Genomic DNA, 16,756 nt, shown 5'->3' with positions numbered 1-16,756 from the left:
CACCAAACTTGGACTGAAGAGTCACTGGACTGTGGGAGTCACTTGGACAAAGTTGCTGGATTCAAGGGACCTCGCTCGTCGTGCTGAGAGGAGACCCAGGTGATGCAGTTCTTTGGTGCCTGCGGTTGCAGGGGGAAGATTCCGTCGACCCACGGGAGATTTCTTCGGAGCTTCTAGTGCAGAGAGGAGGCAGACTACCCCCACAGCATGCTCCACCAGGAAAACAGTCGAGAAGGCGGCAGGATCAGCGTTACAGAGTTGAAGTAGTCGTCTTAGCTACTTTGTTGCAGTTTTGCAGGCTTCCAGCGCGGTCAGCAGTCGATTCCTTGGCAGAAGGTGAAGAGAGAGATGCAGAGGAACTCTGATGAGCTCTTGCATTCGTTATCTAAAGAAATCCCCAAAGCAGAGACCCTAAATAGCCAGAAAAGAGGGTTTGGCTACTTAGGAGAGAGGATAGGCTAGCAACACCTGAAGGAGCCTATCAGAAGGAGTCTCTGACGTCACCTGGTGGCACTGGCCACTCAGAGCAGTCCATTGTGCCAGCAGCACCTCTGTTTCCAAGATGGCAGAGGTCTGGAGCACACTGGAGGAGCTCTGGACACCTCCCAGGGGAGGTGCAGGTCAGGGGAGTGGTCACTCCCCTTTCCTTTGTCCAGTTTCGCGCCAGAGAAGGGCTAAGGGGTCCCTGAACCCGTGTAGACTGGCTTATGCAGAAATGGGCACCAAATGTGCCCATGAAAGCATTTCCAGAGGCTGGGGGAGGCTACTCCTCCCCTGCCTTCACACCATTTTCCAAAGGGAGAGGGTGTAACACCCTCTCTCAGAGGAAGTCCTGTGTTCTGCCATCCTTGGCCAGGCCTGGCTGGACCCCAGGAGGGCAGAAACCTGTCTGAGGGGTTGGCAGTAGCTGCAGTGAAACCCCATTAAAGGCAGTTTGGCAGTACCAGGGTCTGTGCTACAGACCACTGGGATCATGGGATTGTGCCAACTATGCCAGGATGGCATAGAGGGGGCAATTCCATGATCATAGACATGTTACATGGCCATATTCGGAGTTACCATTGTGAAGCTACATATAGGAAGTGACCTATATGTAGTGCACGCGTGTAATGGTGTCCCCGCACTCACAAAGTCCGGGGAATTTGCCCTGAACAATGTGGGGGCACCTTGGCTAGTGCCAGGGTGCCCTCACACTAAGTAACTTTTCACCTAACCTTTACCAGGTAAAGGTTAGACATATAGGTGACTTATAAGTTACTTAAGTGCAGTGTAAAATGGCTGTGAAATAACGTGGACGTTATTTCACTCAGGCTGCAGTGGCAGGCCTGTGTAAGAATTGTCAAAGCTCCCTATGGGTGGCAAAATAAATGCTGCAGCCCATAGGGATCTCCTGGAACCCCAATACCCTGGGTACCTTAGTACCATATACTAGGGAATTATAAGGGTGTTCCAGTAAGCCAATTTAAATTGGTAAAATTGGTCACTAGCCTGTTAGTGACAATTTGAAAGAAATGAGAGAGCATAACCACTGAGGTTCTGGATAGCAGAGTCTCAGTGAGACAGTTGGTCACTATACAGGTAACACATTCAGGCACACTTATGAGCACTGGGGCCCTGGCTGGCAGGGTCCAAGTGACACATACAACTAAAACAACATATATACAGTGACAAATGGGGGTAACATGCCAGGCAAGATGGTACTTTCCTACACTCAGCCATTCTGGATCTTAGGCCAAGTACATAGTCCACCTTGTCTTTCTTAGGAGCTTTTAAAGGTTGTTCCCAACCCTCCTTTACAAGTGTTAGAGGACCTCTTACAGGGTGTCCAAATAGGAGTTCAAAGGGGCTGAAGCCCACTCCTTTTTGGGGTACCTCCCTGTAAGCAAAAAGGAGGCAAAGTAACAGGACATCCCATCTCCTGCGGAGTTTTTCAGGGAGTCCCATTATCATTCCTTTGAGAGTTTTATTAAACCTCTCAACCAGTCCATTTGTTTGTGGATCAATCAATCAATCAATCAATCATTACATTTATAAAGCGCACTATGTACCCGTCAGGGTTTCGAGGCGCTGGGGGGGGGGGGGGGGGTGAGCTGTTAGCGGGCGAAAAGCCAGGTCTTGAGGAGTCTCCTGAAGGTGAGGAGGTCCTGGGTCTGGCGTAGTGAGGTGGGGAGAGAGTTCCAGGTCTTGGCGGCGAGGAAGGAGAAGGATCTGCCGCCGGAGGTCTTGCGCTGGATCCTGGGGACGATGGCGAGATTGGCCATCGGTCCGGTGTTGTGTAGAGCCTTGTGAGCGTGGGTGAGGAGTTTAAAGGTGATCCTCTTGTCCACGGGGAGCCAGTGGAGGTCCTTCAGGTGAGGGGAGATGTGACATCGGCGGGGTATGTCGAGGATCAGGCGGGCGGATGCATTTTGGATACGCTGGAGTCGTTTGATGTCTTGGATGATAGGGTGTGGTGAACTTGTATGTAACACCACATTCCTTCCACATGGCCTTTTAGTAAGCAGACATGAAATTGCTTCCCCTGTCTGATACTACCTCTTTTGGGAAGTCCACCCTGGAAAAGATTCCCAGGAGGGCCTTTGCCACTGCAGGAGCTGTAGTGGTCCTTAGAGGAATTGCTTCAGGATATCTGGTGGCATGGTCCACTACCACCAAGATAAACCTATTGCCTGAAGCAGTAGGAGGGTCAAGGGGGCCAACTATGTCAACCCCTACCCTTTCAAAGGGAACCCCAACCACAGGCAGTGGAATAAGGGGTGCCTTTGGGGTGCCACCTGTTTTGCCACTGGCTTGACAGGTTTCACAGGACTTACAAAATTCCTTTGTGTCCTCTGACATTCTAGGCCAATGAAATAAGGTAACAAGCCTGTCCCATGTTTTCATTTGTCCCAAATGTCCAGCCAAGGGAATGTCGTGGGCTAGAGTTAGGAGGAACTCTCTGTATTGCTGAGGAATCACCAGTCTCCTGGCAGCTCCAGGTTTTGGATCCCTTGCTTCAGTATACAAGAGGTTGTCCTCCCAGTAAACTCTGTGAGAGTCACTGCCATCCCCATTTTGCTGTTTGACAGCTTGCTGTCTTAGACCCTCTAGTGTAGGACAGGTCTACTGTGCTACACTCAGCTCTTCCCTGGCAGGCCCCCCTCCACCCAAAAGCTCAGCAGTGTCTGCTTCAAGCTCCTCTGGTGTAGGTTCTGCACAGGCTGGACATTCTTCTTCCTCAGAAGTTGAATCCAAGGTAGAGGGAGGAATAGTAGGTAGTGTTTTACCTTTACTAACCCTAGCTTTAGGGAGCACTTGGTCCATTGTTCAAGGATCCAAGTCACCCTGTCCTTTTTGCTTTTTGGCCTGAGCCCTTGTCAAAGCAAAAATATGCCCAGGAATGCCCAGCATTGCTGCATGAGCCTCCAACTCCACTTCTGCCCCAGCTGATGTCTCTAAATCATTCCCTAGTAGACAGTCTACAGGTAAATCTGAGGCAACCACAACTTTCTTTGGACCAGTAACCCCCCCCCCCAGCTGAGATTCACAACAGCCATGGGGTGGCTAAGAGTGTTGTTATGAGCATCAGTCACTTGGTACTGGTGACCAAGTAGGTGTTGTTCAGGGTGGACCAGTTTCTCTATTACCATGGTCACACTGGCACATGTGTCCCTGTAGGCCTGAACCTCAACACCATTTATTAGGGGAAGTTGCTTGTAGTTATCCATATTAAGGGGACATGCAACCAAGGTGGCCAAATCAATGGCACCTTCAGAGACTAACACAGCCTCTGTGGTCTCCCTAACAAGACCAACCCCAACTAAATTACCAAAAGTGAGCCCAGCTGCTCCCTTGGATTGGCTATTAGTAGGTTTGCTCCCACCACCACTGCTATTACTAGGGGCACTAGGTGTAGCAGCAGGGGTTGTAGTGGTAGGAGGCTTGGTGCTTTTCTTTGGACAACAGGGATCAGTTGTCCAATGGCCTTTTACTTTACATAAATAGCACCATGGTTTCTTTACTTGATTTGAAGAGGATTTGGGCCACCACCCCCACCAGAGTGTTCTTGTGGGCCTGATGAAGACTAATTTTTAGATTTGTCCCCACCCTTGTCTGAAGACTTACCATCCTTCTTCTTGCCATCCCTGTCACCCCCTGTATGAACTTTTCTGTTCACCCTTGTTCTGACCCATTTGTCTGCCTTCTTTCCCAATTCTTGGGGAGAGGTCAGATCAGAGTCTACCAGGTACTGGTGTAACAAATCAGACACACAATTATTAAGAATATGCTCTCTCAGGATTAAGTTATACAGGCTTTCATAGTCAGAAACTTTACTGCCATGTAACCACCCCTCCAAGGCCTTCACTGAATGGTCAACAAAGTCTACCCAGTCTTGTGAAGACTCCTTTTTGGTTTCTCTGAACTTGATCCTGTACTGTTCAGTGGTTAAGCCATAACCATCTAGGAGTGCAGTCTTAAGAACTGTAAAATCATTGGCATCACTTTCCTTAATAGTAAGGAGCCTATCCCTAACCTTGCCACTGAAAGATAGCCATAGGATAGCAGCCCAAGGCCTTTGAGGGACCCCCTGTACATTACAGGCCCTCTCAAGTGCAGCAAACCACTTGTTAATGGCATCCCCCTCCTTGTAAGGGGGAACTATCTTGTGCAGATTCCTAGAATCATGCTCTTTTACAGGATTACTATCTGTAATACTGCTGCTGCCACCATGGGGTCCAACCCCTAACCTCTGTCTTTCTTTTTCTAAGTCAAATGCTTGTCTGTCTAGATCCAGCTGTTGCTTCTTGAGCTTCAGTCTGGATTCTTCCACTCTCAATCTATTGAGTTCCCTTTCTAACATTCTGTCTTCAGGGAGGGTGGGTTGGGCATGTTTTGACACAGAAGAGTGGTGAGAATGAACAGAGGGAGACCTGTCCCTAACAGATGGCACTCTAACAACCTGGCCTAAAGGAGTAACCTCTATACTATGATGAGAACTCACATCAGTACCAACCCTGCTAGGTGGTCTGCTAATGGGCTGGTTGGGAAGGTTCCCTTCTAATCCTCTTACTGGGGGTGCCCCAGAATCAGAGTGTGAACAATCAGCTAATTTCTCACCAGATGTGCCAACTAAGGTCTTATTCTGTTCAATGAGCATATTAACTAACAGTTCTCTTGAGGGATTCTTCCCTACCCCTAAACCTCTTTCAATGCAAAGACTCCTTGCTCCTTTCCAGCTAAGGTGGTCATAAGCAATTCTGGACAGATCCAGAGTTTGATCTGCACCAGACATAATAGAATAGGTTTAAAGGACAGAAAAAGAAAGAAAATGTTTCAGTACTTTTTAAGGAACAGAAAAAAATAACTTTTACAACTTTTTAAGAACTTTTTGAAAGTTTTAGATGTACTTTTCAGCACTTAGCAAAGGAGTAAGAGAAAAAAAGCAAACCTTTTTGGTTAGGTGTACATACACTGAACTTGTTTTGTATATTTTTGTCTTATGGAAAGTACAAAATGACAAAGTGGTAAGTAGTTGCAGGTACTTATCCCACCGCTGCACAAGCAATGTAGGAGGCTGGCCTGGTTTGTAGTGGGTACCAAGGGGTACTTACACTCTGCACCAGGTCCAGTTATCCCTTATTAGTGTAGAAGAGGTGTCTAGCAGCTTAGACTGATAAAAAAGGTAGCTTAGCAGAGCAGCTTAGGCAGAACTAGGAGACGTGTGAAGCTCCTACTATACCACTGATGTCATATGCACAATATCATAAGAAAACACAATACACAGATATACTAAAAATAAAGGTACTTTATTTTTATGACAATATGCCAAAGTATCTCAGTGAGTACCCTCAGTATGAGGATAGCAAATATGCACAAGATATATGTACACAATACCAAAATATGCAGCAATAGCAATAGAAAACAGTGCAAGCAATGTATAGTCACAATAGAATGCAATGGGAGCACATAGGTATAGGGGCAACACAAACCATATTCTCTAGAAGTGGAATGCGAACCACGAATGGACCCCAAACCTATGTGAGCTTGTAGAGGGTCGCTGGGACTGTAAGAAAACAGTGAGGGTTAGAAAAATAGCCCACCCCAAGACCCTGAAAAGTGGGTGCAAAGTGCACCTAAGTTCCCCAGGGAGCACAGAAGTCGTGATAGGGAAATTCTGCCAGGAAGACAAATACCAGCAATGCAACAACGATGGATTTCCAGACGAGAGTACCTGTGGAACAAGGGGACCAAGTCCAAGAGTCACGATCAAGTCGGTAGTGGGCAGATGCCCAGGAAATGCCAGCTGTTGGTGCAAAGAAGCTGCCACCCGATGGTAGAAGCTGTGGATTCTGCAAGAACGAAGATGGCTAGAAACTTCCCCTTTGGAGTATGGATGTGCCACGTCGTGAAGAAGCTTGCAGATGTGTTTCCGTGCAAACAAACCGCAAACAAGCCTTGCTAGCTGCAAGGGTTGCAGTTAGGGTTTTTGGATGCTGCTGTGGCCCAGGAGGGACCAGGATGTCGCCAATTGCGTGAGGAGACAGAGGGGGCGTCCAGCAAGACAAAGAGCCCACTTATAAGCAAGCAGCACCCGCAGAAGTGCCGGAACAGGCACTACAAAGTGGAGTGAACCGGAGCTCACCCGAAGTCACAAAAGAAGGTCCCACGACGCCGGAGGACAACTCAGGAGGTCGTGCACTGCAGGTTAGAGTGTCGGGGACCCAGGCTCGGCTGTGCACAAAGGAAATCCAGGAAGAGTGCACAGGAGCCGGAGCAGCTGCAAATCACGGGGTACCCAGCAATGCCGTCTAGCGTGGGGAGGCAAGGACTTACCTCCACCAAACTTGGACTGAAGAGTCACTGGACTGTGGGAGTCACTTGGACAGAGTTGCTAAGTTCCAGAGACCACGCTCGTCGTGCTGAGAGGGGACCCAGAGGACCGGCGATGCAGTCTTTTGGTGCCTGCGGTTGCAGGGGGAAGATTCCGTCGACCCACGGGAGATTTCTTCGGAGCTTCTAGTGCAGATAGGAGGCAGACTACCCCCACAGCATGCACCACCAGGAAAAAAGTCAAGAAGGCGGCCGGATCAGCGTTACACGGTCGCAGTAGTCTTCTTTGCTACTTTGTTGCAGTTTTGCAGGCTTCCAGAGCAGTCAGCGGTCGATTCCTTGGCAGAAGGTGAAGAGCGAGATGCAGAGGAACTCTGATGAGCTCTTGCATTCGTTATCTAAAGAATTCCCCAAAGCAGAGACCCTAAATAGCCAGAAAAGGAGGTTTGGCTACTTAGGAGAGAGGATAGGCTAGCAACATCTGGAGGAGCCTATCAGAAGGAGTCTCTGACGTCACCTGCTGGCACTGACCACTCAGAGCAGTCGAGTGTGCCAGCAGCACCTCTGTTTCCAAGATGGCAAAGGTCTGGAGCACACTGAAGGAGCTCTGGGCACCTCCCAGGGGAGGTGCAGGTCAGGGGAGTGGTCACTCCCCTTTCCTTTGTCCAGTTTCGCGCCAGAGCAGGGCTGGGGGATCCCTGAACCGGTGTAGACTGGCTTATGCAGAGATGGGCACCATCTGTGCCCATCAAAGCATTTCCAGAGGCTGGGGGAGGCTACTCCTCCCCAGCCCTGACAACTTTTTCCAAAGGGAGAGGGTGTAACACCCTCTCTGTGAGGAAGTCCTTTATTCTGCCTTCCTGGGCCAAGCCTTGCTGGACCCCAGGAGGGCAGAAACCTGTCTGAGGGGTTGGCAGCAGCAGCAGCTGCAGTGAAACCCCGGGAAAGGTAGTTTGGCAGTACCCGCAGTTTGGCAGTCTGTGCTAGAGACTCGGGTGATCATTGAATTGTCTCCCCAATGCCAGAATGGCATTGGGGTGACAATTCCATGATCTTAGACATGTTACATGGCCATGTTCGGAGTTACCATTGTGACGCTATACATAGGTAGTGACCTATGTATAGTGCACACGTGTAATGGTGTCCCCGCATTAACAAAGTCCTGGGAATTTGCCCTGAACGATGTGGGGGCACCTTGGCTAGTGCCAGGGTGCCCACACACTAAGTAACGTAGCACCCAACCTTCACCAGGTAAAGGTTAGACATATAGGTGACTTATAAGTTACTTAAGAGCAGTGGTAATTGGCTGTGAAATAACGTGGACGTTATTTCACTCAGGCTGCACTGGCAGGCCTGTGTAAGAATTGTCAGATCTCCCTATGGGTGGCAAAAGAAATGCTGCAGCCCATAGGGATCTCCTGGAACCCCAATACCCTGGGTACCTCAGTACCATATACTAGGGAATTATAAGGGTGTTCCAGTATGCCAATGTGAATTGCTGAAATTGGTCACTTGCCTGTTAGTGACAATTTAGAAAGCAGAGAGAGCATAACCACTGAGGTTCTGGTTAGCAGAGCCTCAGTGAGACAGTTAGGCATCACACAGGGAACACATACATATAGGCCACAACCTTATGAGCACTGGGTCCTGGCTAGCAGGGTTTCCAGTGACACATCACAAACTTACTGAAAACATAGGGTTTTCACTATGAGCACTGGGCCCTGGCTAGCAGGATCCCAGTGAGACAGTGAAAACACCCTGACATATACTCACAAACAGGCCAAAAGTGGGGGTAACAAGGCTAGAAAGAGTCTCACACCTTCTATCAGCCTGAGCTGCTAGAAACACCTCTTCTACACTAATAAGGGATAACTGGACCTGGTACAGAGTGTAAGTACCCCTTGGTACCCACTACAAGCCAGGCCAGACTCCTTCACACAGTACATACATTTATCATGCGTGTACTGCACAGCACTATACGTTTCATGTATTGTACCACTCAGAGGCACCCATACACCCAGCACATGCGTGTTTGATTTGTGCACTGCACAGTACTGCATTATCTGTGTTTTGTACCCTATAGAGGCACACATACAACCATGCGCAGATACATCATTCCTGTTCTGTGCAGCACTTCACAACAACTCGATGCAGGCCAAGGGCTGAGTTAAGCACACAGCATTTGAACTTTGAATGAGTGAGCCTGTAGGCCTCATTCTGGTGGCACAGGTTAACAAGGACGCGTTGTAGGTGGCTGGCCTGGTTTGTAGTGGTACCAAGGGGTACTTACACTCTGCACCAGGTCCAGTTATCCCTTAATATTGTAGAAGAGGTGTCTAGCAGCTTAGGCTGATAGAAAAGGGTAGCTTAGCAGAGCAGCTTAGGCTGAACTAGGAGACGTGTGAAGCTCCTACTATACCACTGGTGTCATATGCACAATATCATAAGAAAACACAATACACAGATATACAAAAAATAAAGGTACTTTATTTTTATGACAATATGCCAAAGTATCTCAGTGAGTATCCTCAGTATGAGGATAGCAAATATACACAAGATATATGTACACAATACCAAAAATATACAGTAAAAGCAATAGAAAACAGTGCAAGCAATGTATAGTCACAATAGATTGCAATGGGAGCACATAGGTATAGGGGCAACAAAAACCATATACTCTAGAAGTGGAACGCTAACCATGAATGGACCCCAAACCTATGTGATCTTGTAGAGGGTCGCTGGGACTGTAAGAAAACAGTGAGGGTTAGAAAAATAGCCCACCACAAGACCCTGAAAAGTAGGTGTAAAGTGCACCTAAGTTCCCCAGAGAGCACAGAAGTCGTGATAGGGGAATTCTGCAAGGAAGACCAACACCAGCAATGCAACAACGATGGATTTCCAGACGAGAGTACCTGTGGAACAAGGGGACCAAGTCCAAGAGTCACACTCAAGTCGGGAGTGGGCAGATGCCCAGGAAATGCCAGCTGTGGGTGCAAACAAGCTGCCACCGGATGGTAGAAGCTGTGGATTCTGCAAGAACGAAGAGGGCTAGAAACGTCCCCTTTGGAGGATGGATGTCCCACGTCGTGAAGAAGCTTGCAGATGTGTTTCCATGCAGAGAGACCTTAAACAAGCCTTACTACCTGCAAGGGTTGAGGTTAGGGTTTTTGGATGCTGCTATGGCCCAGGAGGGACCAGGATGTCGCCAATTGCGTGAAGAAACAGAGGGGGCGTCCAGCAAGCCAAAGAGCCAACTCAGAAGCAAGCAGCACCCACAGAAGTGCTAGAACAGGCACTACGAAGAAGAGTGAACCGGAGCTCACCTGAAGTCACAAAAGAAGTTTCCACGACGCCGGAGGACAACTCAGGAGGTCGTGCACTGCAGGTTAGAGTGTCGGGGACCCAGGCTTGGCTGTGCACAAAGGAAATCCTGGAAGAGTGCACAGGAGCCAGAGCAGCTGCAAATCATGCGGTACTCAGCAATGCAGTCTAGCGTGGGGAGGCAAGGACTTACCTCCACCAAACTTGGACTGAAGAGTCACTGGACTGTGGGAGTCACTTGGACAGAGTTGCTGAGTTCCAGGGACCACGCTCGTCGTGCTGAGAGGGGACCCAGAGGACCGGTGATGCAGTCTTTTGGTGCCTGTGGTTGCAGGGTGAAGATTCCGTCGACCCACTGGAGATTTCTTCAGAGCTTCTAGTGCAGAGAGGAGGCAGACTACCCCCACAGCATGCACCATCAGGAAAACAGTCAAGAAGGCGGCCGGATCAGCATTACAAGGTCGCAGTAGTCGTCTTTGCTACTTTGTTGCAGTTTTGCAGGCGTCCAGAGCAGTCAGCGGTCGATTCCTTGGCAGAAGGTGAAGAGAGGGATGCAGAGGAACTCTGATGAGCTCTTGCATTCGTTATCTAAAGAATTCCCCAAAGCAGAGACCCTAAATAGCCAGAAAAGGAGGTTTGGCTACTTAGGAAGGAGGATAGGCTAGTAACACAGGTAAGAGCCTATCAGAAGGAGTCTCTGACGTCACCTGCTGGCCCTGGCCAGTCAGAGCAGTCCAGTGTGCCAGCAGCACCTCTGTTTCCAAGATGGCAGAGGTCTGGAGCACACTGGAGGAGCTCTGGGCACCTCCCAGGGGAGGTGCAGGTCAGGGGAGTGGTCACTCCCCTTTCCTTTGTCCAGTTTCGCGCCAGAGCAGGGCTGGGGGATCCCTGAACCGGTGTAGACTGGCTTATGCAGAGATGGGCACCATCTCTGCCCATCAAAGCATTTCCAGAGGCTGGGGGAGGCTACTCCTCCCCAGCCCTGACACCTTTTTCCAAAGGGAGAGGGTGTAACACCCTCTCTCTGAGGAAGTCCTTTGTTCTGCCTTCCTGAGCCAAGCCTGGCTGGACCCCAGGAGGGCAGCAACCTGTCTGAGGGGTTGGCAGCAGCAGCAGCTGCAGTGAAACCCCGGGAAAGGTAGTTTGGCAGTACCCTAGTCTGTTGTAGAGACTCGGGGGATCATGGAATTGTGTGACAATTCCATGATCTTAGACATGTTACATGGCCATGTTCGGAGTTACCATTGTGGCGCTATACATATGTCATGACATATGTATAGTGCTCGCGTGTAATGGTGTCCCCGCACTCACAAAGTCCGGGAATTAGCCCTGAACAATGTGGGAGCACCTTGGCTAGTGCCAGGGTGCCCACACACTTAGTAACTTAGCACCCAACCTTTACCAGGTAAAGGTTAGACAAATAGGTGACTTATAAGTTACTTAAGTGCAGTGGTAAATGGCTGTGAAATAACATGGATGTTATTTCACTCAGGCTGCAGTGGCAGGCCTGTGTAAGAATTGTCAGAGCTCCCTAAGAGTGGCAAAAGGAATGCTGCAGCCCATAGGGATCTCCTGGAACCCCAATACCCTGGGTACCTCAGTACCATATACTAGGGAATTATAAGGGTGTTCCAGTATGCCAATGTAAATTGGTGAAATTGGTCACTAGCCTGTTAGTGACAATTTGGAAAGAAATGAGAGAGCATAACCACTGAGGTTCTGGTTAGCAGAGCCTCAGTGAGACAGTTAGTCATCACACAGGTAACACATACAGGGCACACTTTTGAGCAATGTGGCCCTGGCTGGCAGGGTCCCAGTGACACATACAACTAAAACAACATATATACAGTGAAATATGGGGATAACATGCCAGGCAAGATGGTAGTTTCCTACACGTGTTCACTCCTACTGATCACTAGGCATCAAGCTACCACCACCGTTCTCGTTGTGCCTAACTCCTGGCAAAGGCACTAGTCTTTTACCACTATGAAAGTAGCGCTTTGGGAGCCCCTTCTGGTCCAACAAGATTGCGATCCGTGAGACAAGCCTTTAGCATGGTTTATACACATAATGTATGCTTCCCTATGACAACAAAATCAGCATTAGGTAACCAGACTTCAGTACAGTCGGGGCACTCAGGGCAGTGGTGCATGTCCAATACCATGTAGAGGACTTTTCTGTCCAAACAATTAATATTAGTTTCCTTACCTGGAATATCTGCAACCTTGTACTGGCTTCTTGTGGTGGAATATTTGGAACCATTGGTCCTTCCTACAAGAAGGATAACATAGCAAAAAACGTTTGTAGCAAAGTATTCAAATGTTACGACAAGGAATCTAATTTTGTTTATTTCATTTCAAAATGTATTTTTATTGATACCATTAAACATAAATTAACAAGACTAAAGTGCACATTAATCAAGAATACAATGACAGAGAGAACATAGTGAAAAGTATTTTAATTATTTTAATGAATAACAATCACTAAGGTAAAAGGTATAAAACTGAGGCCCAGATTTATACTTTTTCACGCAAAACTGTGTTAGCGTAGTTTTGGGTGAAAAAGTATAGCGCTGGCTAGCAACATTCCAAGATGCCGGCCGGGTGCCATAGTTACGGAATGGCGCTAAGGACCGATTAGCGTCAAAATACATGACGCTAACCGGGTAGGGGAGGGGTAGGAAAAAATGGAGGTTGTGCGTGAAAGAATGGCGCTAGTCAGGTTAGAGTCCAAAAAATGACCTTAACCTGACTAGTGTAATTTGTTTGACGCACAACCCCCATGGACATGGCTTCTGTCTTATTAAAGACAGGTGTCATGCCCCCAGCCCAATGTCCATGCCCAGAGGGCTTATGTCCCCTGGGCATAGCCATTGGGCAGAGTGCCATGTAGGGGGGCCCAAGTTGGGCCTCCCATGGCACTTTGGAAAAAAATTAAATATACCTACCTGGACTTACCTGGGATCACCATCCTTAAGTGTCCTCCAGGTGTGGGTGCTGGTGGGTGGTAGTGTCCCTGGGAGCAAGGAAGGGCAATTGTGGGCTGTTTCCATTGTCTCTGACCACAGAAAAAGGCCCAGAGGTCCCCTAACGCCTGCCCATACCCAGGCGTTAAATAATGGTGGAAAGCATTCTTAGCGCCATTATTTAAGGCCCTCCTTTCCACAGGAGGATAAATAAGGCGGTAGGGCCTTTGAGTCATTTTTTGCCCAAGAATGCCTACCTTGCATCTCCTTGACGCAAGGTAGTTTTCCGCAGGCAAAAAATTACTTTAACTCCAATATTTTGGCGCTGGACATAGAGTTAAGTTGGCGCCGGATTTGCGTAAAAAAAAGGATGCAAATCCAGCGCAAACAAAGTATAAAAATGGGCCTGAGTGCTTAGGAACCCCAAAAGTTTAATCCCATAAGTATAATATCAAAGTTACAAATTAACCTGTCAGATTTTTGTCCAGCCGTTTTAACAATTTAGGCAATAGTGAACAAGTTACTTACCTGAGGTTTTGTGTAGACTACAGAGGTCGCCATGCAATCACTAAGGCATCCTATCCCCAGGGCAGATTAAGTTGATACTCTGGCTGCAGCCAAGAATCCCAGCATTTTTTATTTGACTGCAGGCTATTAGTAGATCAGATTAACCAATGCTGTTAAAACCAAAACTGGATTTTCAACTCCTAGTGGGCACTACAAGTTCACTGTCATGCCCTTTGGATTGCAAAATGCACCTGCTACATTCTAGAGGTTGGTGAATCAGTCCTGGTTGACTTTAGTGCAGCATATCTAGATGATTTCGCTGTTTTTAGTTTCACCTAGTAGGATCACCTGGTCCACTTCAAGAGTGTACTTGAGGCCTTGAAAAGGCAGGCCTCACTATCAAGGACAGTGAGTTCCAGATAGGGCAAAGCAACGTTGTTTACTTGGATCACCTGGTAGATGGGGGCCAAGTTCAACCTTTACAGGGCAAAAATCCAAACCACTGTGGATTGGGTTGCTCCCACTACACAGACTCAGGTTAGAGCTTTTCTGGGCGTGACTAGGTATTATAGGAGATATGTAAACGGGTATCGGTTCATTCTGACCCTCCTGTATGATCTCACATCTAAGAAAATTTCTAAAAAGATAAACTGGACAATTATCTGTCAAGAGGCCTTTGATGCCCTGAAGAAGGCCATGTGCTCAGCTCCAGTTCTAAAAAGTCCTGACTTCTCTAAACAATTTATTGTTCAGACAGATGCTTCAGAAATAGTAACAGGAGCAGTACTATCCCAACTTAATGAGGGGTGCCAGGATCAACCCGTAGCTTTTATTACCAGAAGGTTGACCCCCACAGAGAAACATTGGCCAGCTATAGAGAGAGAAGCCTTTGCTGTGGTCTGGGCCCTGAACAAGTTGAAGCCATGCCTGCTTGGTACTCACTTCTTTGTTCAAACAGATAAAGGGGGTCATTCTGACCCTGGTGGTCCAAGACCGCCAGGGCCAACGACCGCGGAAGCACCGCCAACAGGCTGGCGGTGCTTCCATGGGCATTCTGACCGCGGCGGTACAGCCGCGGTCAGAAACGGGAAACCGGCGGTGTCCCGCCGGTTTCCCGCTGCCCCAGGGAATCCTCCACGGCGGCGCTGCTTGCAGCGCCGCCATGGGGATTCCGACCCCCTTACCGCCATCCTGTTCCTGGTGCCAGGAAAAGGATGGCGGTAACGGGTGTCATGGGGCCCCTGGGGGCCCCTGCAGTGACCATGCAGACACTGAAAATCGCGACGGGTGCAACTGCACCCGTCGCACCCTTTCCACTCCGCCGGCTCCATTCGGAGCCGGCATTCTCGTGGAAGGGGGTTTCCCGCTGGGCGGGCGGGCGGCCTTCTGGCGGTCGCCCGCCGGCCCAGAGGGAAACTCAGAATTACCGCGGTGGTCTTTTGACCGCGCAGCGGTATTCTGTCGGGGGAACTTCGGCGGGCGGCGGAGAATGACCCCCAAAGTGTGAAAATCCAAACCTTTTGAGGGGGTCCATTTCTTTACAGAGGATGGAGTTTTCTGTGGAATATATAGGCCTCGAAGTAACCATGCCAATGCAGATGGACTTTCCAGATTTTTCCACTTAGACAATGAAGGCGCAACTGGGCAAGGTTAGTCTCATCCTCTTTCGTTTGGAAGAAATATATGGTACTTAGGTACCCAGGGCATTGGTACCCCAGTTGTCCCTCATGGGCTGCAGTATTTATTATGCCACCCATGGGAGCCCATGCAAACTGTGACTACAGGCCTGCCATTACAGCCTGTGTGAAATGGTGCATGCACCTTTCACTCCAGATAGAAGGCTTATCTTATATCATGGTCACTGCACTCTGATCCTATAAGTCACCCCTATAGTAGACCCTTCAGCCCAAAGACAGGGTGCATGGTTCTAAGTGTGAGGGCGCATGAGCAGACGTGCCCCTACAAACCCCTGACTCCATTTACTGGGCTTTGTAAGTGTGGGGAAGCCATTCTGAGGTATGTAGTGGAAACTGGTCAACATGAGTTGTTAAACGACATAATGGCTTCCCTGAACCTAATCATGTTTGGTATCAAACATGCTGGAATCATGCAACTACACCGATTCCAGTGCTAGTTGAATGATGCCATATACTCTCGGGGTTCCCTAGGGAATCCTCCATGTCTGCCTGCATAGCCTTGAAGGGTTTGGATGCCAGCCTGTACTGCTGCCAACCTCAGACACTTTTCTGCCTTCCTGCTGCTGCGCTTAACTCAGGTGTCTCTGAGCTGGGGTAGGGGAGCCTCTGAGCACCACCCTTCTGCTTTGAAGGGCATATTTGGTGCCCTCTTTGCATAAACCAGTTTACTCCAGTGCAGGAGCCTCGGCTCCCACTCTAGGGCAAAACCACACAAAGGACAGTGGGGTGACCACCCCGTCCAGCGCATCACCTAGGGAGGTGCCCAGAGCTCTACCAGGTGGCCACTTGATTCTGCCATCGTGGAAATAAGATGAGTAGAGGCCCCTGGGACTGGTTAGTCCAGCTAGGTGATGTACCTGACCCCCCTCCCCCGCGCCCCACTCCAGATAAGTGGGTGTAGGAGGCTGGCCTGGTTTGTAGTGGGTACCTTGGGTACTTACACCTTATACCAGGTCTAGTTATCCCTTGTTAGTGAATGCAGGAGTGTTCTAGCAGCTTAGGCTGATAGAGGTAGCCATAGCACAGCAGCTTAGGCACAAGTAGGAGAAAAGCAAAGCTCATGCAATACCACTTATAGTTACACAGTACTCATACACAAATGAAGACAATACTCAGTGTTACCAAAAATAAAGGTATTTATTTGGGTGACACAGTACCAAAAATATCTTAGAGACAATACTCCTTCTGGAGGCAAGTATTATACACAATATATACACTAGACACCAAAATTAGACAAGTAAATAGTCATAGAACAATGCAAACAGTAGGATATCCTTTAGAATGCAATGGGAGAAAATAGGTCTAGGAGCAACACAAACTATACACTAAAAAAGTGGAATGTGAATCACGAATTCCCCCCTAGACAAGTGTAGTGTGTGCAGAATCGCTGGGAGAGTAAGAATACAGTAAAGGTAAGTATATTATCCCACCCCAGAGCCCAGAAAAGCAGGAGTAA

General features: G+C 48.7%; 1 protein-coding gene across 1 annotated transcript in view; it reads right to left on the bottom strand.

The window, feature by feature from the left end:
- DNAH8 (dynein axonemal heavy chain 8) overlaps positions 1 to 16,756 on the bottom strand; it is a 9,979,189-nt gene that overhangs the window by 5,290,284 nt on the left and 4,672,149 nt on the right. The window contains exon 36 of the mRNA XM_069236651.1: positions 12,340 to 12,402. Coding sequence (XP_069092752.1) covers positions 12,340 to 12,402 — 63 coding nt within the window. The remainder of the gene's footprint in view (positions 1 to 12,339; positions 12,403 to 16,756) is intronic.

Source organism: Pleurodeles waltl, chromosome 5, assembly GCF_031143425.1.
Source record: "Pleurodeles waltl isolate 20211129_DDA chromosome 5, aPleWal1.hap1.20221129, whole genome shotgun sequence".
Classification (NCBI taxonomy): Eukaryota; Metazoa; Chordata; class Amphibia; order Caudata; family Salamandridae; genus Pleurodeles; species Pleurodeles waltl.
Note: the sequence above shows the minus strand (reverse complement) of the source record. Positions and strands in the feature narration are given on the sequence as shown.